Source organism: Phaenicophaeus curvirostris, chromosome 26 (genome assembly GCF_032191515.1).
Source record: "Phaenicophaeus curvirostris isolate KB17595 chromosome 26, BPBGC_Pcur_1.0, whole genome shotgun sequence".
NCBI classification, from domain to species: domain Eukaryota; kingdom Metazoa; phylum Chordata; class Aves; order Cuculiformes; family Cuculidae; genus Phaenicophaeus; species Phaenicophaeus curvirostris.
In genome coordinates, this window is record NC_091417.1 from 2,851,404 (window position 1) to 2,875,084 (window position 23,681).

The window sequence follows — 23,681 nt, forward strand, 5'->3', positions numbered from 1 at the left end:
ATTTGATTCTTTCCCCACAAGAAGGGGCACAGGGAGGAGCAGCCAAGGTCTGCAAGCGCTCATCTCAACTCAGAGCTGCCTCTGTGCTGTCTCCTGGTGGCTGTCTAGCCATCAGCTCAAGCACAGCCACGACAAATAATATTTAATCCCTGCCTCCCGGCCCTCTGCCCCATCTTTTTCCCTTTCTTCTCTGGCTGCTGCAGACTCTGCTCTGCTGCTCCGCTCAGGCTGTGGCATTTACCCGCGGGCGAGGTGTTAGCTGTGACTCAGCTCTCTCTTTGCTTTTCCCCTTCTGCAGTGTCTTAATCTTAGCAGCCCCCTTTTTCTTTGGCACAGAATATTGCCCAGGCTCCGCTTTTCCCAGCCCTGCCGTAAGCCCATCGCTGGGATCTCCTCTGTTCTTTCTCCAGCGCCGCAGGGCTGTCCTTGACCTCAGCAAACACTGTTTTGCCCCAAGCACACCCACGCTGGATGCTGCTGTGGTCCTCAGGCCCGATGGTTTTGCTGCATTGCTCTTCTCTTTGCTCCAAAAAAAAAAAAAAAAGTAATAAATCAGCTGCTGTTTTTCACTCTCCTGGCTTCCTACGACCTCTCCCTGCTTGCCCCAGCATGTCTCCTTCCCTTTTAACTGTCAGCATCTGCCTCTGATCAGCCTGTGATAACTCATCTCTCTCGTGCCCTTGCTGAACTTCCCAGCAAACACCTTGGCTCTCTCCTGAGCTGCCCTGAGGCTTTGGAGAAGCCCCCACAGCAGGATGGAGCCTTCTGTGCACTTCCCTGGCAGTTTATGCTGCCCCCGACCTTCACAACCCCCTGGCGACTGGTCAGATACTGGTGAACTGAAGTTATTTCCATCATCCAAACTAATGCATCCTTCTTGCTGTCAAAAGGGCTCATGCATGGCTCAGCCAGCAGGTCCCAGGCACAGGGAAGTCCTGCACAGTCACCCAGGGAGTGTTTTGAGCCTGCACTGACCTCAAGCTGCTGCTACATCCCCAACATCATTGTAAGGCTGTGACCGGCTTCGTGCAGCGCTTGGTATTTGGTAGGAATGGTTGGACTCGATGATCCGATGGGTCTTTTCCAACCTGGTGATTCTATGATGCAGTGGAAGACCCTGCTCTTGCCTCCTAAGCAGCATCTGCCAGGGGTCTGCTGGAGGCAGGGCTGATGGTGTCCTGAGCAATAAAGCCAAGGGTGGATTGAGTCAGCCACGCGTGGTGAGCTCAGACCTTGTCCTCCCCCCAAGGACACTGCGGTTGGGGGTCAGCGCGGGATTTCTTGCCTAGTTAGTGGAAATATCGGTCATCTTGGCAACAAGCAAAGCTGCTCCTTCTAATGAGGAAATCCTCTTAAAGCTGCAGGAAGAAATCAAGCCTTGTAAAGCATCTGGCTTTTCTTCCCCTGTGTAGGGTGGCTGCTGGGGGAAAGAGGGAGGCGTGGATGTCTCTTACAGGGATGCTGTGCCACTCAGCCCCTGAGGAGCAGGACTGCTGGGTCTCTGTCTCCATTCAACAACCAGACCTTGGGGACAACCCTTGGAGCGGTCAAAGGTCCCCCAGGGCAGAGCTGAGGAGGGCAGGGAGTTTTGTGAGGCTTTAGGGAGCAAAGAGTCTACGCGTAGCAGAGAAAGATGCCGGCTCTGGGGTGAAGAGGGTGGAGACCTGACTCTCAACCTCTTTCTGCTCCTCTCCTTCTCTTATTTGCCCTCTTCCCTCCATCCCCCTCCTGCTCAGATGTCCATACATTATGCATCAACAATTCCTTGCCCTCACAGCCCTTGTGAAGAGAAACCTGGATACCAGCTGATGGAAAATAGCGCCTCCTCTTTAACGTAGCCTGGGAAGCTGGCCACAAAGATTTGATGGAATTCACAGCACGTGCTACCCTCCTCCTGCCAAACCGGGAGGAAGAGCCCTACCCCAGCACCCCAGGCTGGGGGTTAGAAGTGGGCATCCAGCTCCAATTCTCCTGGGTGTTTTTGTGAGGCTCCCTGCTGCAAAATTTGAGCAATTATAGGTCACTCATCATTGCACGGGCAGCGAAAGGCAGGTCTCCTCGCAGAGTGACTGGTACCTGGGTGCCTCGTTGAGCCCTGAGAGGTGCCGGCTGTGGAGCGCAAAGTACATGTCGTGGTCACATCTGTCCTTGGTTGCCATGGAGACTTTTCCTCTTCCCGATGCCCAGAGGAAAGCAGCGGATAATGACAGAGACAGGGAGCTGCTGCCGGAGCACATCACCCCGGGAGCCTCATGTCTGCGTGGCCTCTGCCATCCCAGAGCATGCGAGGTGCAGCATCCCCTCTGTGACCCAGGTCCTGCACCCAACAGCTTCGCTCCGGCTGAATTCAACAGTGTGAGAGTGCTGGGGGTTCATGCAGCAGTTGCTTTACCTGCATTAAACTACTGGCCCAGGCTGCCCAGAGCAGTGGTGGCTGCTCCATCTCTGGAGGGGTTCAGGGCCAGGTTGGATGGGGCTTGGAGATCCCTGATCCAGTGGGAGGTGTCCCTGCCCATGGGTTGGAATTGGGTTTGGGTTACCGTGTTAGGGTTGGAATTTTCTTCCTTTCCTAAGAAACAATCCTAGGGTCTCCCTGACCAAGGCAGCTCTTCTCTTTGGGGACTGGAACAGTTTCAACCCCTTCCCCTTCAAGCCGCTGCAGCTGAAGGTTGTCACCTCCTTCCACCACCTGCCTCTGTGAAGAATGGGGTGGTTGCCCCACTTTGCACACCTGGATTTGCTGCAGGAGGGCTGAGGGCCGATTTCTCAGTCTTTGGAGCTTGCTGAGCACAAATGAGCTTTGCAGGCTGGTTCCTGGTGGAAATCAGGTGTGGACAAGCACTGGGAGGGACTGTCGGCTTCCTCGTGTGCTCCAGATGGGAAGGGACACGGAGGCAGCAAAGGGCCCCTCTCTGAGACAATAAAATCTATTTGCTGGTGGTGGATTTGCTTACAAACATCTGCCAATCCATGTATTATTTAACTGTTATTAAGCCCTCACCCGTCACTGTGAAACTGGGCAGCCACCTCCTCCCAGTTTTATCCCTGTGGGGGTCAGGCTGGGGAATTTATCCAGGTTCTGCGATATTTCCCCTCTTCTAGATCTTGGGCTGGCTCCGGCACTGGTGGGACTTGGCAAAGTCCCTTCTCCTGCTCTGTTCCTGTTCTCCTGGCTTTATATTTGTGAGAGGAATAGTATGGACCTCAGTGGGAGGTTGTAGAGTTCTAGATGTGGTTCTGCTGTTCTTGGTCCCTAATGGGGCTGCTCAGGAATGGGAAATGTGGGTGTTGCCGCTGGGATCCTACAGAGAGTAGTTTTTTAGGAGGAAAAGGGCTGTTTGGTGGCAATCCAAATGGTGCTTGAAGGGAACGTAAAGGCTTTCTTAAGTGACCTTCCAGTATCTGAAGGGGGTACAAGAAAGTTGGGAAGGGACTATGTACAAGTCTTGGAGTGATAGGATGAGGGGCAATGGTTATAAACTGGAGAGGGGCAGATTTAGACTAGATATAAGGAGGAATTTCTTCACTATGAGGGTGTTGAGGCCCTGGAACAGGTTGCCCAGAGAAGTTGTGGCTGCCTCATCCCTGGAGATGTTCAAGGCCAGGTTGGATGGTTCCTTGAGCAACCTGATCCCGTGGGAGGTGTCCCTGCCCATGGCAGGGGGTTGCAACTGGATGATCTTTAAGGTCCCTTCCAACCCAAACTATTCTATGATTAAGCTTTCCAGGAGGGATTTGGTAGAAGACAGAGTGAGCCTGGATGGGGGGGATGGAAAAGGCGCATCCTGTGTGTGGCGGGATGAAGAAGCGAAGGCTTGTGCGTGACTGGGTGCATTATAAATGGAAACGTGTGGCTGTGCGGCCAGTGTAGGCGAGGGGCTGGGCACGCGGGTGAATATGAGCCTGTGCCGAGCGGGGACAGATGTGTGTGGGATGGCTCCGTGTGAAGCTATATTAAAAATATGAGCAAAGCAGACTCTGGTGCTTCAGATGCTCAGGCTTTTCTTCAAAGACTTCCAGGAGAGGCGGTGAGGGGAAGGAGATAGTGCTGGAGGGCAGGGCTGAGCCTCAGGCAGCTCAAATCTGTTTTACTTTTGTCCCTTCCAGCTTCTGAGATGGGTCAGCATGGATTGCATATGAGGAGGGGGTGGCTTTCACCCCCCAAATGTGTGTGTACAGAGCCTGGATTAATTTTTCCTTACTGCTGCGGTCTTTTTGGACAAAGATGTCATGCAAACAGCATAAAAAGCCACAGTTAATGTGGGGGACAACTTGGGCTGGATACTGTTGAGGGCTCCCAGATGATGCTCATGGCACCCAGATAATTCTAAGGACACTCAACTGATGCTTATTACTCCCAGATGATGCTAAAGGCACCCACATGATGCTCATGGTACCCAGATGATTCTAAGGGCACTCAGCTGCTGCTCATGGCACCCAGATGGTGCTCAGGGCACCCAGGTGATGCTCAGGGCACCCAGGTGATGCTCATATCAACACTCCCATTTGCAGCCTCTTCCAGGAGCTCCCTTCCTCCCCTTGGGCACAGCTGGTGGGTTTTAAGGGTGAGGCGCAGGCACGTTTGGGAGTATTTTTTTGCTGAGAGCGTGCTGGGGGTTGGTTTGGCTTTGCCTGCTGTGGAGCACCCTGTTAATGGTGAATGCGACTCCCCAGTGAAGTGGGTGGCAGAGTCAGACAGGTAAGAGAAAAACCCCTTTTTGATGGCTACCTAGACTGGGAATTCACGGCTGGGGGAATTTGCTGTGACCAAAAGGAAGGGTGTTGCAGGGTTAATAAGAGCATCCTCTTAGCACCATGGTATTAAACTCTTTGGGCCCTGGATCCTCAGGTATGGTCTGATCTGGCCTGGGTGAGGGGCAAGCTGTGGCACTGACCCCCACCAATTTGTAGGTGGCATTTAGGGCCAGAGGACAGAAGCTCCTGCTCTCCAAAACCTTTCTAACTCACTGGAGCAAGGGTATGAGCTGCTCTGGGCTGCTCAGCAGAGGAGGGAGGAGAAGGATGGCTTGGTTTGTGCAGAGGTCTAATTAAAGTCAAGACACACCCAAATCTCATCCTGTGGCGGGTGCTTCAAAGGACTTTTTAGGACAAGTCGGACAAAAAAAGAAATGTGTGATAAATAATTGAGAGCCAAGGCTCAGCTTTCACGTTCCTCTTGTCCAGCCCAGCAGTGAAAGGACCTCAAACCCCTTCTGCAGGGCTGGGAGGGAGGAGGGTTGGGAGCAGGAGTATAAAGTGGTGACTGTGCTAATGCGAGGCTGCAGCAGAGCTGGGGAGAGGGTTTAGGGGCCTCTTTTCTTCCCTTTCCCTCCTCGGAATGGTTGGACTCGATGATCCGATGGGTCTTTTCCAACCTGGTGATTCTATGATTCTTTTATTGGGAAGGAAAAGGTTGCAGGTCTTTGCGGTGGGGTTGGTGCCAAGGGTGTTTTGGGGTGTGCTGTGGGGTGACCTGACTCCCTGTGGGATCCTGTTCCCGTGGCTCTGGCACAGATTGGAGATGCTGGCTCTCCAACATCATGTGGTTACGTGCGATATCTGCTTTCCTTTCCAAACTAAACTTGTCTCTCGTGGCTGTGGGACCTTCTCTCTCCTCCCCCTCAGAAATAAAACGCCCTGCCCTCTCCTCGGCTTTCCTCCAGGAACCCTTGGATATTTTCAGGTTGCTCTCGTGATTTCGGGTCAGGGCTGGCTCGTGATGCTTGCCTGCAGTGTTAGTTGCCGTAGGGGAGCTCTGGGGGCCACGACCGCCCTGTCCTGCCCTGCCAGCACCCACTAAGGTGCTTTAGGTGGGGGTTTGTGTGTCTGTCACCCAGACTCGTCGCACTGCACGTGTTTTTAATGGGTTTTTGAAAACAGGAGGTTGCCTTGTGGTATCTTGCGTGCAAGGTTATTAGAAGGAGACCAGCAAAGGTCTATAACCTCTCTGCTGATGAGGATGAAGTGCTTGTTTAATACATTTTAGCTTTCAAATATTTCTCCTTAATGTGTTTTTGAAATGACTGGAGCTCTGAAGGGAATATGTAACTTGTTAGAAAATAGATGTGCCGATTAGACCGCATTTCAGTTCATTTAAAGACATTTCACTGCCTCACTTGGATCTGCTGTGATCAAAACCTCTGCCTCTCCGCAAGCTGCAAAATCGGGGAGCTGTCAGCCGGCGTCACCCCACGGAGCAGCCCCAGTGCCAGGGCTGGGTTTGCTTTAGTTGGTGCTGAATTTGTGGTGTGGGGATGCTGTTACAGCATCGCTGGGCTTGTGTTGGGTTATCTTGCCCCTTCTCAGCTGCTCGGGGCGTTTATGTCCATACCAGATACCCTAAAATATCTCTAATCTGCCCTTTTGTGACCACTGTGATTTACATCTCTCTTGAATTTCCCACCTGATGCTCCATGCAGTTTGAATCTCCCCCTGGTTTCACACCAGGCAGCGGCGTGGGCTCTGCCATGGGAAATTAAAGCCTGAGGGGAGGGCAGGATCCATCCCATCTAGGTTATCTTGCTTGGTTTGGGAGATACCTGGGTGCAGGGTGGCCCTGTGGTGTGGCCGCGCTCCCCTCCGGCACAGGCAGCCTCAGACATCCCCGGTGCCATCTCTTGGAGCACAGTAGGTTAGGATTTCATATTAAACGAGAGACTTTTAATGCTGGGGGTGTGAGGGGAGGAACTTTAGCTCCTCTAATCTGCCTACCAGCAAGGCACAGACTGGAGGATTTCATTCCTTGTTGAAAACACTTCACCTCCTATTCCGTTGCTGAAGCGCTTCCAGGTCTAACAGCAACTCTTTCCATTCCCATTTTTCATTCATCTTTTTTGACCCCTCTGTCCTGTCCCCCCTTGACAGACAGACAGACAGAGCTCCCTTTCTCTCCCACCACAGCAAGAGGCGGTTGCAGGGGTGCAAGGAGGCGATGGGGCTCCTGGTGAGATGATGGGGCTGCCTTGGAGTGTGGGATGAACCCAGCGAGGTATCTCGCTGAGCAAGCAGCACGTTGCAGAGCGCCCCGTCCCCGTGCCAGCCCTGGGGTGTCCTGGGCCGTCCCGCTGCCAGGAGCACGCCAGCCCCATTAAGATGCACTTTGCTGGTGCTGGAAAAGGCTTTCGCCCCACGGATGTTCTCTAATGGAGCTGGTGTTGTTGTGCGTCCCCGTGCCGCTGGGCAGTGGCTCTCCAGTTAATGCAGCACTGGGGGGAGAAGGGGGGATGGCAGGGGGCAGGGTTAGCTGGCATCTCTTCCACCTCTCCTCCTCCTCGCTGGGGAGGTGCTGATGGGCTCTGCAGTCCCCATCCCATGGAGATGGGAGAGGCAGCGGTGCAGGGAGAAAGCCTGGGACCCTCCTTGTTGGTCCTAGGAACAAAACAAAGTGGCCGCTTATTTATTTCCCCCTTTGCTCTATTTACCGTTTCTCCCTGGTGGCCTTTAGGTTTTGTTTCTCCTTGCGAGGAGGTGTGATATGGGATGAAGCACCAGCGGGGCACCTCTGCATCCCTGTCAGGCTGTAGAGGCTGCTCGCCCCTGGGACCTCGAGTGCTCAGAGCCTGCAGCTGCGTCCTCACCCCGATGGGAGCTGCCAGGCGGGGACTGAGCCGGGGTGTGGGTGCCCTGATGCCATCGGGGCTTCGCTACGGAGGGTTTTTGGCTGCTTCTGCAGGGAGTTGGCAGTTGCCAGGTGATGGATGAGCCGCGTCGCTATGTGAGCTGGGAGCTGCTGGTCCCGCGGGACCAAGTACGGTCACAGCTCCGCTGGCAGCATTTCCCTCACCCTTTTGACTTCGTTTCCCTTAAACCGCCTTTACAGCCAAACCCGCTGCCCGTGCAGGACCGTGGCAGGATGCCACCCCCCTAAAAGACCTGTAAATGCAGTTTTGCCATCCCCTTTCAAGATTTATGTTTACGCTCCTCCTGCACATCCCCCAGGGCTGCCTCTCCCGCGCATCCCCCATGGGTCCAGCTGCGTCTCCGCTAGCAGCAGGTGCTGGCACCGGGTGGCAACCGCTCCTGGCGCTTGGGCTAGCCACCTCTCCCCGAATAAAACGTTAGGGGCCTTTAAGAGGGAGAGGAGAGGGGGAGTCGTCTCCCCGCACATTAATCTATCATGAGCTAATGTGTTTTTCCCATTTGTTCCTTTGTACATCGCCGAGCTGCGCGCTCCCACGCGCACACACCCCAGCGCGCGCTCGCACCCGCGCACCCGCTCGCTCGCACTCCTGCCTCCGTCTCCCATGGTTGGCTGGGCCTGAGCCCCTCGCGGAGAGAAAGGAAAAGAAAAGAAAGCGAGCAAGCAGAGCAGAAATGGGGAATACACCCTCTCAAGGCATGTCACTCTCACTATGTGCATCCATTCTTAAGTAGCAGGTATTTTTTTTTATTTGTGTGGTTTTTTTTGTCCTCCTCCCTCCATGGCGCTGGGGCAGAGGTGCTGATGCTGGGGAGGGGTGGAAAAACTGCTCCCGGTGCTGGAGTTTGCTGGTTGTGAGCTGCCACCAAGGAAGGGTGTGCGTGGGGTTGTGATGCTCCGGGGTGAGGGGTGTGTGCGTGGGGTTGGGCTGTGGTCCCCCCAGCACAGGGAACCGATGGGCCGGGGGATGCTGAGCTGGTGCTGCTGGTGCTGCTGCTTCTTAGGGTTGTTTGTTATCGGGACTTGCCTTGCTCCAAAGGGATAAAGTAGCTGGAGAGCCACTGTCCTAGAAACACTGGCGTGAGGAACAGGAGCGATGGGGTGTTAGGGGGCGGGAGCTCGCTAGGGATGCTTGAAGAAATCCTTTATTGTGCCTATGGCTGTTTCAGCTCTGTTGTTGCTGTGTTGTGCATTAAACCTGGTGTTTTGCTGACCAAGCCCGTCTGGATGCTGCCCGGCTCGGGATTTCCTTTCTCTGTGAGCTTGGGGAGACAGATGGGCGAGGAGGAGGGAGGCTGCGGGCTGCTCACCTACCTGCTCTCTCTCCTTTTTCCTTCCTCCCCAAGCATCTCCTAAGACACAAAGGGTAGGACAAGCAGCGGGGCTGCACATCGCCTCCTTTTTTTTTTTGAGCTATTTTCAGCATCCTTGCAGGAGGAGGAAAAATCTGGTGCATCCCGGGCTGGGTTTGGGCGTGGGGGGAAGGTGACAGGGAGGGAAACTTAAAATAACTCCAAAGGCTGCCTGCCCTCCCCTTGTCCTGTGCCACAGCCGGCTGCTCTCTGGGTGTTTGGGGGTAAAGAAGAGCCACAGCGGGGGCTGCTCGCAGGGCTGGGTGGGTGTGTGGGTGGGTGTGCACGCGTGTGCATGATGCTGTGGTCACCAGCATCACCCTGCCCTATACCAGCCCTGGCAAGTGGCAGGGATGGGTGCCAGGGCTGTGCTGCCACGGGAGGGGGTCCCTTTGTTCGCCTTCATTGTGAAGCTTTCGCCCCGCAGCCTCTCCCCTCTTTGTTCTCTCCGTTTTTTCGCTCTGGTTGTGGTGAGCTGGGATGGGGAGTGGCGACGCTTCAGCTCTCGCATCCGCGTGCTGCTGCGCGGCTGCTGGTACCCAACTCCCAGGGAAGTTGGGTTTGGATGTGCTTGGCCCTGGGAATCTGCCTGGCACCAGCCACGGGACCCTCCGGAGCTGTGATGTGCCTCAGGGGGCTTGAGGGGGGTCACACCCAGGCAGTTTGTGCTTAAGGATGGAGATGGAACAGTCCTTTCTGCTCAGCTGGTCCATGCTTGCATGGGTGGGTGACCTCTACCCTGACACCAGCCCTTCCTAGAGGTGACTGAGTCCTGGGGACCCCAAATTTGCTCCAGATCTGCCAGCATCCAGATCCTGGGGGCGTGGATGGTTTTTGGTGCTGCTGGTAGCTCTGTGGCTTTCACAGGGGGTGCTATGCAGGATCCCCACCCTGAGGTTCAGGACGGTGCCTCCATGGAAGCTGCCTGAAGCCACACGGTCTCTCCAGCCCCAGCGGTGGCTCTTCCCTCATTTTAATGAGGAATACGTTTCCAATGTGCTAATTATTTCCCACCAGACTGCCCCTGAAGCTGCCAGTGTTCACATGCCCGTGGAAATGGCTCCGTGCTCCTTCTGATGGGCACCTTCTTCCCCCAGGGTGCTGCTGGGGGGGGTACAACCCCTCTTCTGAGAGGCTGGGGGAGTGAGGATGGGGAATGGGGAGCCACAGGCCCTGGCAGTGCTGCCAGAGGGTTGGTGTCTTTGTGCAAAAGGAGCTTTAGTCTTTGTCAGGAGCTGTCCCTCCCCTCCCAGCAGGATGGGCAAGGTGGGATGCTCTCTCGTTTGTTTTGTCAGGCAGGTCCTGATGCAGGAGCTGCTCATCCTGGTCCCTGGGCTGGAACAGGAGGTGTGTGTAGGGGGCAGCCTAGGTGGCTCTGGGCAGGGGGGCGATGCTGAGCACTGGTGTGGTGATTGCATTGAACTGGGAGACGGTGGGATCAGAGCTGGTTGGGGTGGGGTAGCGTTGGCACCAGGGTCAGCCCTGGCTGAGGAAAAGCTGTACAGCTCCCCCAGAATGTGGGTTTTTTTGGTTTATTTTTTTATTTTTCTTCCCTGCGTGGGAAGATGGATAGACACCTTTGCTGCTTTGGGGTGAATGCAGGGCGTGAGCCCACTCCATCCTCGCTGGACACCTCCAACCTTCCCCAGGCGCACCTGTGCTCCCCATTGTCCTCCTCCCTTCTCCCTCCTTCCCTTCCCTTGGTGCCTGCAGCATCAGCCTCACAGCAAAGACCCAGCCTGGTGGGAAACACCCACCTGTGCCTCCCTCTGCTTTTTCCACCCAGAAATTCTGTCCTGAAGCCTCGCCCGGGGAGGAAGGAGGCTCTGGGTGCCCTTTGCTGTTGCACGAACCTAGATGTGCACCTCCTGGGAGCTGCATCCCCCATGGACGTTGCTACAGGGTGAAACACCACGTCTGCTGCGGGGAGCAGGGCGGGAGGGACACAGCCCAGCAGGGCAGGGTTTAATTATAGACATCGATTCCCCTTGTTGCCACACATCAATCCCAGCCGGGGCGCGCAGTGGCTGCATCGGTGCCCCAGGGACACGCCTGGCACGCACGGAGAGCATCCCCATGATGGGGCCAGGCTGGTTGTGGTCCATCCTGGGTTCAGAATGGGTGTGGGTGTCCCCAAGGTGCTGGGATGAGTCCATTGGGGCTCCTTGTGGTTAAAATTTGATGTCTAAGCTTGTTCGGGAGGAAAGAGGGAGGCTGCTGGCAGGAGGGGTGATTTGGAGAGGCTTGAGCAGGGCGTTAGGAAGCTCGTTGTGCAAATGAGGAAGAGGAAGGTGAGGTCCCTGCTTCTGGGCCCCTCACCACAAGAAGGATGTTGAGGCTCTGGAGCGAGTCCAGAGAAGAGCAACGAAGCTGGGGAAGGGGGTGGAGAACAAGAGGAGCGTCTGAGAGAGCTGGGGGTGTTTAGCCTGGAGAAGAGGAGGCTGAGGGGAGACCTCATTGCTCTCTGCAACTGCCTGAAAGGAGGTTGTGGAGAGGAGGGAGCTGGGCTCTTCTCCCAAGGGACAGGGGACAGGACGAGAGGGAATGGCCTCAAGCTCCACCAGGGGAGGGTCAGGCTGAAGATTAGGATAAAAATTTTTCACAGAAAGGGTCATTGGTCCCTGGCAGAGGCTGCCTGGGGAGGGGGTTGAGTCCCCTTCCCTGGAGGGGTTTAAGGGACGGGTGGATGAGGTGCTGAGGGACATGGGTTAGTGATTGATGGGAATGGTTGGACTCGATGATCTGGTGGGTCTTTTCCAACCTGATGATTCTATGAATTTCTCCAGCATTTCACTCTGCCCCCGGCGCTGGGGTAGCTTTGCTATCGCTTGCAATATGGGAAGCACAAATTGTGACTTCATCCAGCCCCACAGCTCTTGGTTCAGAGGTGCTGAACCCTCCAGCAAAGCAGAGTGAGGGGCAGCACCCACTGCCCTGGGGGCTGCGCTTAGGAAGGGGCAGAGCTGCCCTGGGGCTGGATGGGAGCTGTTGGGGAGGTGTGAGAAGGACAGAAACTCCCTTTTTGTGCTGCCTCTGTGGATGTGAAGTTCATTCACTGCCAGCGTTTTGCTCAGTTGGCTCTTTCCCAGCCGCTGTGGTCAAGTTTTGCAGCTACTATTATTATGATTATTAAAACACCTCTAGGTGGGTGAGGTGCGAGATGCCTGGTCTGAGGTCCCTAGGGTGGAGCGTAGAGGCTGCTTGGCCAGGCTTTGCAGAAGGATTGGATTCAAAAGGCACTGAGCGATGCTGTTAGCATCATCTGGGGAGGCCTGGCATCCACGATGGTTCCAGGCGAGTGGGTCTTACCCATGAGCCTGGCTCCATCTCCAGCAGCCGCAGCGACACATGTGGGGTTGGGCAGGTCCCAGCTCATCACCGCAAGGTTCTTCAGCTCAAGAGATGGGAAAGCGTGTGCTGTTACCCATCAGCTGTGCTTGCTCCCCATCCAAGGTCCTCATTAACCCCGCTCCTGGCTGTGCCAGGCTGCAGGTGCACCCAGGCTCAAAGAGCCACTCGGCAAAGGAGCTTAAATGCCTGTTAAAAAATTACTGATTTGCTGCTCACCACCCAACGGGGATAATAAAACTTTGCCGTCAGCTGTTTTTATTTTTTCCCTCCCCCTGCGTGGTTTCCACTTTCAGAATAAATGCAAATGAAGAGTTTTGTTTTAAGGAAAAATTCATCTCCACCAGAAGGGCTGATGGAAGGGCTGGGTGGGGGCGGGAGGAAGGGGAGCGGGGGGGACGGGGGACGACACACAAACACATTTGGTTTGTTTGTTTCCCCCTCGCCTCATGCTGAAATGTTCTGATTGCAAAGGGAGGAGAGTGAAGGAAGATGATGCATTTAGGCTTCCAGCACAGCTAATAGCTCCAGGCTAGGGAAAATGTAGCATCTGTGCTCAGGGCTCAGACTGGGAACCAGTGTTCCAGCATAACTGGGAAAGGAGAGTCAAAAAGCATCTTTGCTGCCAGTCCCACCCCATAGATGCTTGCTCAGGTCTCCCAATGCTACCTCAGTGCTCAGACCTTGGAAAAGGGCATCTGAAAAAAAAGGATGGGCCATGGCTGTGGGTAGGTGAGAGCTGCTCAGGCTGCACCAGCACCACTGCTCCTTGCCTGTGGATGCTTTCCTACCCTCTGCTCCAGCTGAGCCTGCAAGCAGCCACTCTGGCTGTTGGAATTGGTTCTCCTCCACTTTAAGTTCATATATTTCAATTCTAGCCCATTAAGAGTCTCCATGTTTCAAGTTCTTCTTGGATTTACAGCTCTTGTCCTGGGGCCAGCCTGGGCATCCCTGAGCTGCAGCCTCACAGAGAACCTTGGGGCTGTGGGTCAGCCTCGTTCACAGCTACAATGATGGGAAACAGCACTTGGCCCCTGACCTACCAGCATTTTCCCCTTCTGCCCTTTCCCAAAGTGCCCCATGTTTCCCTCATGAGCATCCTGGGTTTGTGGGCACCAGACTCTTATGGTCAGTGGCTCTCGTAATTAGCTTGATTACCCCAGGAGACACGGTGGGGAAGGGCTGCTGTAACTCCCAGCCCCAGCAGCTGGACTCCCAGAGAAATGGTTTTGAAAATTGGTTGTGGCATTTGGTCTGGTTTTTGTCGTTTTCTGTTTAATGGGCTATTTTGAGCTGAAATTGGACCAAGTGGAGAAGGGCAGGGACTCAGATCCTACACCCAGCTGAGCTCGGAGGGTGCTTGCAGCTTGGTGTGGCAGTGGGAGGGAGGGATGGAGCGCTGGGATGGGATTTTGGGGGGATGCGTTGCCTGGTGTAGGAACCCCCAGTGGTGCAGGCAGGGAAGGAAGGGAAAGGGGTGAAAACAAAGAGGTGAATCCAGTGATGAGCAGGGAGGAAAGGGCTGCACAGGGACCTGGGGGCTGTGGTGCCTGGGGCAGCCAGTGTGTGCTGAGCTCGGTCTCTTGCTCCGACACGGATCTCCAGCTGGATACCAGGCACAGCGTGGCAGGTCGTGCATGTTTCCAAAGTGCTGGCATGTTTCACAAGCCAGATTCCTACAGAACTGGTGTGCTTAAAGCATAAATGTCTTGCAAGTTTGGACTCGTGGCACTGCTCTTCCCATCTCCTGCTCTACCTGGAAGCCCCTTAGTGAGCCTGGGTGCTCCAAGTTCCTGATATTTTGGGGTACCTGGTGACAAAGCTACCTTAGAGACAGACTCCTGCTCCAGCTGCCCAACATCAGGGCTTGGTAACCCTTCCCCATTCTTAGCGAGGGGCTCGAGTCGTGCTGCTCTTCCTGAGCATCCCCTCGCTTTGCTACCGACTCCGCAGGCTGGAGATGGGTCTCCAAATCCCATCCATCTGTCAGCGGCTCGGAGGTGGCTCGGCCGAGCTGAGTGGCACAGTAATAGGGTGTGAAACAACCACCTGTCAGTTGACTTTTCTTCTGCGGCTGCCATGGTGCTTGGCAAGGGCAGAGCTGGAGATGAATAAACTCCCCTCTCCCGTGTTATTTGGAGGGATGCTGTCATGGCACTCAGGGTTTTTATTTGGCTCGGTGGTTTTATGTTAATGAACCAGGCTCTCTTGCGCTCTGGAGAGGGAAGGGAAAAAGTGTCACTTTGGATCTTCATGCATGGAAAAATACAGCACCTCCCTCCCGCAATTACAGTTGGATTGCTGGGAAGGTGCATGGGGAGGCAGGCAGGGCTGGAGATGGGGCTGAGCCCGCTGCCGCTGTCTCCTGCCCACTTTGGCCAGCAGGAGCATTTTCCCGGCTTCAACATCCCATTTACCGTGAGCCCAAAGAGCCCACGGTGGCTCCTCTTCCCGCATCCCATGGATGAGACCATCCCAAGGTGCTCTGCCTCTTGGGAGGGCTGGAAGGGCAGCGCTGAATCCTAGCAGCTCCCAAGACCTTGGGAGCGTGTGGTGCTTCCAGAACAGAGGAGGGCAGGGTGGTTTTGGATGGTACAAGCTTCTCCTAGGTTCTGCAGGGTTGTTTCTGATCATTTTTCCTTCCCTAGTCATTTCTAGAGCATCTCTAGTAGGGAGGGATCTCCAGCACCCAGCAGCCCATGGGTGTGTGGTGGGGTGAGGAGGAGCATGAGCCTGGTGGTGGCCGCCAGATCCAGCTCAGATCAGTGGGTATCACCTCAGAGCATGAAGCAGAGAGGAGATGATCCTCCTCAAGCTCACTGTGCTCTGTGTGTGTGCTGCTTCTGAGCATCCGTGGCACAGGGGGCTGACCAGGGCCGAGCTGGGACCCTGGTAGGGGTTGGGGACAGGGCTGTGGGGGTCACATAGCAACAGCCTTGCTGCCACTAGAAAGCAACAGAGCAGAGGCAGCAGCTCCCTGCTCGGCTGTGCAACAGGCAGCCCCAGCGCTGCCTGCGGGCTGCAGAATCTGTCTCATTTCAGGAGGATTAATGGTTCCAGCATAATTTGAAAAACATTATATGGCTCATTAAAAACACATTGCCCAGACCAAACACAGAGCAAGTTGCATGTTTCCAGCCCAGACAGCTCACCTTCTTGTGCCAGCCTGTGGCATCGCCCTCTGCCTGCTGGGCTGCAGATGAGGATGGTGAGGCTGAAGGCTGTGCTTGTCGCTTGCTGACCGTGCCTGGTGCATGTGGGGTGGCCATCTGCCTTGCCTTCCTCCTCTAGCTGCTCCTGGAGCGCTCACGGGAAGCAGCCAGCATGCGCACGATGTCCCCTTGGGATGTTTTTGGTGATGCTCAGGTGTGGGTGTGATGTGGGGAGAAGACATTGATGCTCGGCTCTTTGGAGCATCCTCTGCCCTCACCTCCCCTCTGTGGCACATATTGCTGGGTGGGTGTGGGAGGCTCCCAGCGAGCCCTTGTACCCTTGAAGGGGACCTGATTTCCAGGGCTCAGCAGGGTGAAGGGGACCAGCAGCATCTCCTTCCCCCTCTATACCCGCTCCATTTCTCCCTCCTCCTTTCCCACACGCCTCCTCCTTTCTCTCGCCTTCGCTGCTTCCTTTCAACTCTCTCTGTGGTGAGGGGAATCAAAGAAGAGAGCAGTTTGGGATTTTTTAGTCCTTCCTCATCTGCTGCGCTGCATGAAAAGCAAAGCCTCTAAAGGACACTCAAGGACACTGCGATGGTGCCTTTCCCACTCCTCTCCCTCTCCTCCTCCTCTTCATCCCCTGCAGAAAGCAATGTCCTGCTCCTGTCCTGCTGAACCTGCCCTGGGGAATGGCTCATGGCACAGCCAGGGCTCGGCTGGGCTGCTCTGACATAGCTCCTGGCTCCATCTGTGCTTCTGTTTTGTTCGCCCTGCGTGAGCTTCTCTGGGCTCAGCAATGAGAAGCAGCATCTTCTCCAGGTATGAAGTCCTTCAGGACCATAAGAGCTCTTGGTCAGGAGCCTGCGCTCCTTCCTTGAGGCTCATGAAGGTGCAAAAACACATAAAGGGGAATGAGTACACGTGGGCAGCTTGGGGCAGGATGGCTCTGGTCTGGGTTCTGATGGGGTCTCCATCCCCAGGATGCAGCAAGACCTTGAGCGAATTACTCAGCTGCCCTGTGACTTGGTATCTCAGCCAAAATAACTCTGGGGAGGTTGTGGTGCTCCACAGATAATAATTAGTTCTTTTCAGCTGTCAGTCCCAGCTCTTCCTAAAAGCAAGGCTGTTATCTCCTTTCCACACTTGGGAAAGCCAAAGTGCTCCTAGGGCAAGTCCTTGGCCCAAGATCACGTAGGACGAAGCAGGGACTGAAACCGGGAGCTGCAGGGTCTCAGCCTGGGAGGCTCCGCAGTGGGGGCAGAGCTGGTGGATGGAAACATCCCCAGCCTTGTCCTCACCTCCAACATCAAGAAAATACCGAGGATGAGGTTGGAGAGCTCAGTCTTTCTCCATGGAAAATTTAATGCAATAGGAGCCATGTTCATCCTCCTTCTTTTTGTCTAATTTCCACTAGAAAAGCCATTTCAGTCGCTCAGGTCTCATTGCAAGCTGGAAAGAGGAAGGATGTTCTTGCAGGTAGGATCCGCCTTTGGGAGCAAGAGCCAGGTTAGCTGGGTCATCTCTTGCCTCTGGGCTCCTCTGCTGTGTCCAGGCAGGCTGGCTGGGTCCCTCGGACCCTCCGAGCCCCCTGTCCTTGCTCAGAGCTACCGGGTGCCGCAGCCACCAACAGCTGCAAATTTGCTCTGGAGCGTTTCCTGGCATATTACAAAACATGGCATAAATAATTAAACCTGAACTGCAATTATCAAAACAAATGAATAAAGCGCATTTAGGAAGGATTTTCCACTTTTATTTCGTCCTTCTTGTTTCTCTCCCATTATGCTTTTAACATTATTTGCTCGCTTGAGGCGTGAAATCCATTCCTGAACCGTGAGCCTTTGAATCCTCACCCTGATCCATGGGGATGCGTGTGGCCCTTGGCCAGTCCTGGTGAAAGGAGGGGAGCTGCCCATCACAGCTCAAATCCCCCATTCCTGGAGGGGTTCAAGACCAGGTTGGATGGGGCTTGGAGCAACTGGATCCAGTGGGAGGTGTCCCTGCCCATGGCAGGGGGTGGAACTGGATGGGCTTGGAGGTTCCTTTTAACTCAGACCATTCTATGATCTGAGGGTGCAAACCCACTAGGGGCTTGGCGGAGCCCTAGGCTGCACTGGGAGCATCCCAAACACAGCAGAGCAGAGCTTCAGCGGAGTTACCGAGTCCATCAGTGCTGCTAATTGGGGTTGGATTAGAAATGGCATTCATCCCTTTGCTACCCTCCTCCTCCTCCTTCTTGCTGGGAAGTGGTGGCCCCGCAGAGCCCTTGAGCTGCTTGGTCTAACCCTCTGGACCTGGAGGGCAGTGATGGAAGGGTTGATACCCAAGCAAAGACACATGGAGGAGAGCCAGGCTTGGGGCAAGGGGACAAATGTCCTGGAGCCTTGGACGTGTTGGAGGAGCTCAGCTGCCTCCCGGCGTTGTGCACAGCTCTGCCTGCTTGCCAGCAAAGAAAGACGTCCTTGTAGGCGCTGAGATCTTGGCTTGGCTGTCCCCCGCCTGCCCCTGCCCTTCTCACCCTGCTCCTCCAGGCACGGGGGTTTGCAGGGGGGAGGAGAAAACCACCCGATATCTCTAAAAACAGGGGCTCGAAGCAGCTCTGGGTGGTTTTGCTGAGAGCCAGGCTCTGCCTGGGCTCAGCTGCCTGCTCGCAGGATGCTCGGGGTGGGGTGGGGGGTCCAGAGGGTGGGGACCCCTGTACAGAACCTCTCCTCTCTCCGCACTCACATCTCAGAATCTGGCACCGTGTTCACTTGCAGAGAACGTAGCAGCATCCACCTCTATCCAGGAGCAGGTTCAAGCCCTACAGGGGCTGGGAAACTGCTTTTTGGTGCTGGGATTTTGGAGGCGATGTTGCTCAGCCGGGAGGTTCAGGACAGGCTGTACTGTTCCAGAATTGGGGCACAACGAGATTGTGCAGCTTCTCTTACCACAGAAAAGTCTAACCTGAATATTTGCCTGAAAAAAACCCCACAATAAGCCTTTCTATTCTGATTCTCCCTTGCTTTTCCATGCCCCAAACTCCTCTTCCCAACAGAAGTCGTGCTGGGAGGATGAGGCGGGCAGGATCCCCTTATCCAGACCCTGCAGAGCATCCATCCGAGGAGATGTTTTGGGCTCTGTTTGTAGCTCCTGTGCGCATCTGCCTCTCTCCGCATGGGAGCAAACCCCTCATGCACAGGGGAGCCACGTCCAGCACCGCGGGCACAGGGTAGGAGGGAGCTGCTGCTCTCGTGCCCCCGTGGTGGGGCACAGCCTAGCTCCCCATCGCTCCCCCCACTGTGTTTCATTCTCAGGTGCTTTCTGCTGCTGCTCTTTTATTTCAGATTTATTATGTATTTGCTTGCTTTGATTTATTTGTTTATTCCCTTCCATCCCTGGCAAACTTTCCCACCTGGATCGTGTTCATTCATGAATCTCCTCCTTTCCTGTCCCTAACCAGGGCTCGATCGAATTGCAGGAGGGAAGAAGCCAGGACTCTGTTCCCTCTGTTTAAAGTCTCCAGGTCAGTACCGGGGCTGGGGGCCAGCAGCGTGCTCCTCCCCACCCTGCTTGTTTCATGTTCGATGTTCTCTCCTTCCCCAACCCTCTCCCGGGTGCAGGGACCGTGGTGGGCGAGGGCAGCACCTGTAGCTTGTTTTCCTGGGTGTTTATAGGAGGGTAAAACCTGGTTTCTGCTTCGCAGCGATGATTAAGGCATCAGCTCTCACCCTCTTTGCAGAGGAGAGAGGGGGTTTGAAGCTGGGGATGGGTTTTTGCAGCTGGAGGCATCGCTGATGCTCCTGGAGGGACCAACTCGCCCTCTACCAAATGCTGGAGCTTGCAAGGTTTGGGGGTTTCCTTGTTGGGAACGAGAGGGAAAAGCTTCCAAAGGAGACTGCGAGGAAGATTCTGGTCCTCTGGGTGAGCGGAGGGGCAGGTGCCTCGTCTAGGAGCCGCCTGCGGAAGGATGGCTGGTTTCGAAGCTGCAAGAGGAGAAATGTGGTGGAATCTGTTCAGTAGCAACCCCTGCTGGGTCTGTCATAATAATAGATTTCATTTCTGTGGCATCTGTCAGCCTCTAATGGGCTGGGTGTTCACTTTGCCAGGGATGGTGCCAGCGTCTCAGCAAAGATTGCAGCGTTGCTTTTTGGGGAGCCCTGTCGGTCAGGGCAGCAGCTCCCAGCTGAAACAATCCCAGTGGCACCAGTCAGTCCCAGTCCAGGTGATTTAGAAGCCACCTGCCTTCAGAAAAACCTTGAATAAGATGTAAGCTCTCCCAGAGCCCATCCCATAGCCATTTCCCAGGGCTGAGAGATGCAGGCACCGCTCAGCATCCCTCGGGGGGCACCAGCCTGCGCTGTCCCTGTTTCCTTCTGCTTCAGGTTTATTTATAGGGGGTTGGGTGGCTTCTTGCCCTGGACCAGGTGGCTTTTCTGTGCTGGTGCCAGCTTGAAGGTAAGGGGAGCGGCACTGGCGTCTCTGTCTGTGTTCTGGGATGCGCGAGGCTGCCAGGCAGCTGGAGTCCCAGCACAGGCAGGGCTGACACCGGGGAGGACAGCCTGGAGGTGGAGGAAATCAAGCTTGTAATATGTGGGGTGTGCCAGGCCTCCCGACACGAGAGCCTTCTTGGTGTAAAACCAAGGCGCCGGAACAGTGAGCTGTAATTTAATTGTGTTTCCTGCAAATGCCTTGTTGAGTTGTAATGAACACATTATCCCAAAATGGGAGTGGGGGAAGCAGGAGGAAGACAGCAGCCCATGACTGGGCTGCGCAACCGCATGGAGATCTACCTTGGGCACTGAATACTGTTCTAGCTCGTTTTCTGTCCCAGAATTACACTTGCAATTGAGTTCTTGGCTCAGAACGGTGCGCACGCTTGCCCCTCAGCTGGAGAGCAGCTTGCACGGCTGCTTTCTTGGGGTTGGGTGGGAGGGGAGGCTTGGAGCCTGTGCATGTGGCGGTGGCTTTCATGGCTCTTTGTAGGAGCTGGGAGTTGGTTCTCTGGACTGGAGGCAAGGCAGCCCTGATGGTTTCATCCCTGGTGTTGGTGCTCTCCCACCTGGGAGGGCTGTAGGTCCTACTGTTGCTGAACCCCAACGTACTGGGGGGCAAAAAGTAGCATAATGGTGATGCTTTGTTGGGATTCAAGTTCTTGAAAGGGTCAGGCAGAGCCTGGAGGTGTTAAACCAGCAGAATGAGGAAAGCTGAGAGGAGGGGGTGAAGGTAATGGGTAGGATTTATGGGATTTGTTGGGTTCATGGGATCTTTGCAAGACCAGGAAAGACCTTTCTGATCCCCCAGCCACATGAAGGCACAAAGTCTCGGCAGTAACTCCTGCATCAAGACCATAACTTCTGGCTGAGTGGGTGTTTGTCTTCCAGAAGGACACTCTGCCTTGGTTCAAAGGTAGGAGATGATGGAGAAGCCACCCTGCTCGGTGCAGGCTCTCCCCGTTTCCGTTCAGCACGTTTGCCTTCTCTCTAGTCTGTGTTTCTGACGCTCCAGCTTCCAGCTATCAGATCTTGTTCTGCCTTTGTCTGAACAAGATTAAAGAGCCCCTGCTCTCAGAACCTGCATCCTTGCGGAGGTGAACATATAGACAGTTATAAGGTCACTCAGCAGCCGTGTAATGATGCCAGTTAATGAGCTTGTCTCTCGTGGAAAAAAAGGTGGTTTTGACCCCTTCTGAAAGGTTGTGAGCACCTGTTTAGCCTGACAGACCTGCGGCTCTGAGTGGAAATGGGCTCAGCTCTTTCATTCCATCTCGGGTTCCGGTAGCGACGTGGATCTGGGTAACCCTGGAGTCAGTCAGGGAGGTTTTCAAGGTGTCTCAGTGGTGCAGAGGCGTGGTGTTTGTTTCCTAAGTCTTGTTGCAAGCCATCAGGGTGCAACAGGGTCTCATTAGATGGAGCTGAGCCCTGGGACTGAGAAGGAATGGATCATCTATGATGGGCTGAGCCAGGAAGGTCCGTGCAGACCAGATTCTAGGGATACTTGCCCTGTTGCTTGCACAGATGAAGGACCAGCAGCTATGGGCAGGAACAGTCCTGGCTCATCCAGACCAGAGGGCAGGGTCTGCCGGCTGCCATGGTGTCCCCTGAGTTCCTATCACCTCTCTCCTTGCTGGGGCTCCCCACGTCAGGATGCTAAACCAGCCTGCATTGTCTAAATACTTTCCCTTGGTGAGCAACCCAGGGAGGAATAATTCACAGAGTCAACGGCTTTTTAATATCCCTGTGCTTTGAGTCAATTTCCAGTGCAGTCATTTGCCTTTTAATTAAAATTATTGCTTCTCCCCCCACATGCATATTCCCCCCCCTGCTTTTAAAATGAACAAACTGCCAGCCTGCCTCCCTTTCCTCCTCCTCAATGATGCTGTCAGAGCTTCCCAACCCCAGCCTGCTCCTGGGCTGGAGCCTTATCAGCTCTTGCCCCTTGCTGCCTCATAGCAGCTGGGGTTATTCCCACCTCTGCTTTCCCGTCTGCTTCAGGAAGAGAAATGCGATGCAAACAGATGCACTGAGATCCTTCCCTGGTGTAAATCAGGGCAGATCTTCTGTGGTAACAGTGATTTACACCAGGCAAAGGTCTGGCTTGTTGCACCCACTGCCAGCATCACTACGCGGACCATGGGAAGCCTTCTCCTGGATGCTTGGGGCAGGTAGCAGATGCTCATCCTTCACTCAGTGGTGAGATACTGTTGTCATAGAATCATAGAATCACCAGGTTGGAAAAGACCCCATCGGATCATCGAGTCCAACCATTCCTGTCAAACCAGTCCAACCCAGAAGGTGTAGGAGCAACCTCCTGAGCACGGTTTGGGGCTGTGGAAACCCACGGCTGACGGAGCCCCCTCTCCAAACAGCACCCAGAGAGGGATGGGGCTGGCGGCAGCAGGATGAGCCCCAGTGTAACGGGGGTGCCTGGGGTGGGCAGCACAGAGCGATCCCCAAAATAGATCTGGGAGCGGGTGGGAGAGGACACAGCCCCTCTGGGCTCCCTGCAGGGCGTCTGCGGCGCCGCGCTGACAGGTACCAGGCTGACGAGCTCCAGACTTGTCAGCGCCAGTGATGTACCTATAATTACTGTCTGATGTGCCAGAATTAGACTGGGAGCTGAGTAGTTTGATGCAGACGTGAGTGTCCTTGGCTGCCACGGAGAGGTTTAACAAGTGTGAGGCTGCAGGCAGAGCAGATCCCGATCCTTCGACCTCTCCCTGGGGAACGGCTGCCGCGGCCGCTCTCCTGCCCTGCCGAGTACCAGCTTTTGGGAAGGATCCCTCAGCCCCTTACTCGGAGCCATGCAAAGTCACCAGGATGGCTCCACACCCTGTAGCATCCTCCGCTCAAGCCACTTCTCTCAACCAACCCTGGCTCCTGCATCACTTGCACGTTTCTCACCACGGTTTCTGGTTTCTCAGCTCCAGTCCGTGGCTCTGGCCGTGTCACCAACCCTGTTTGGTGTAAGCGACGGGCACCCCCAGCCTATGCTGAGGTATTAAAGCTTTATTGTAGTCCAGGGCCTGTAATTCACAGCACAAGAACCAATAAGTGGGAATGATTCAGAATCATTTAGCAGCTTCTGCTCAGGAAGAGAGAGACCAGGACCTCAATTAAGCTATTTGTAAATTGTTAATTTAAGCATTTCACTCAGATGCCTTAAATTGTTCCCTCCTGCAGTTTACAAACGGGTAAAGAGCACAGAAATATAAATGGAGCGGTGGGGAAATGCCATTTAGTTACCGTTTTCAGCAGTGGTAATAGCACTGTAGCTAACAGCGCTTTGATTTAAATCAGAGTAAACCAGGGCTGCCTTTAACAGAGGATCGACTGGGGACCCTCGTTGGCCAGGGGACGGGGGACCCTGTGTGGCTTTGGGGTCAGGATGCGATGCTGTGGTGGGATGAGGAGCTGGGGGCTGCCAAAACACCCAAGAGCAGCCTGGATCACTGAGCCACGGATGCTCGCTTGCATTTTTAACCTCCCCTGTGAAGTATTTGTTTAAAATCCTATTTCTTTCCTCCGGATTTAAGCCAGGTGACTTCCTCCCCTCCAGTGTGGCTGTCCTGGGGAGGTCTGGCTCTCCGGATGGGTGAGCATCACCATCACCTTCAGCCACTCTGGGTGGCTGCGGCTCCCAGGTATCGATGCAACCACCTTGATTTACCCCATCCCGCAGATTCGCCCCCAACGCACAAGATGTAAATGG

The 23,681-nt window shown here is 54.8% G+C and overlaps 1 protein-coding gene across 4 annotated transcripts in view; it reads left to right on the forward strand.

Annotated features, from left to right (window-relative positions):
* Window positions 1-8,140: 8,140 nt before the first annotated feature.
* SRCIN1 (SRC kinase signaling inhibitor 1) overlaps window positions 8,141-23,681 on the forward strand; it is an 81,746-nt gene continuing 66,205 nt past the window's right edge. The window contains exons 1-2 of one of the 4 annotated variants that reach the window (XM_069877206.1): window positions 8,141-8,376; window positions 18,934-18,996. Coding sequence is in view for 1 of the 4 variants with exons in the window: in XM_069877204.1 (XP_069733305.1) it covers window positions 8,314-8,335 (22 nt within the window). In the remaining 3 variants the exon portion in view is untranslated. Of the gene's footprint in view, window positions 8,377-18,933; window positions 18,997-20,781; window positions 20,880-23,681 lie in introns of those variants that run through there. The other 3 variants (XM_069877205.1, XM_069877204.1, XM_069877208.1) reach the window with 3 other exon arrangements.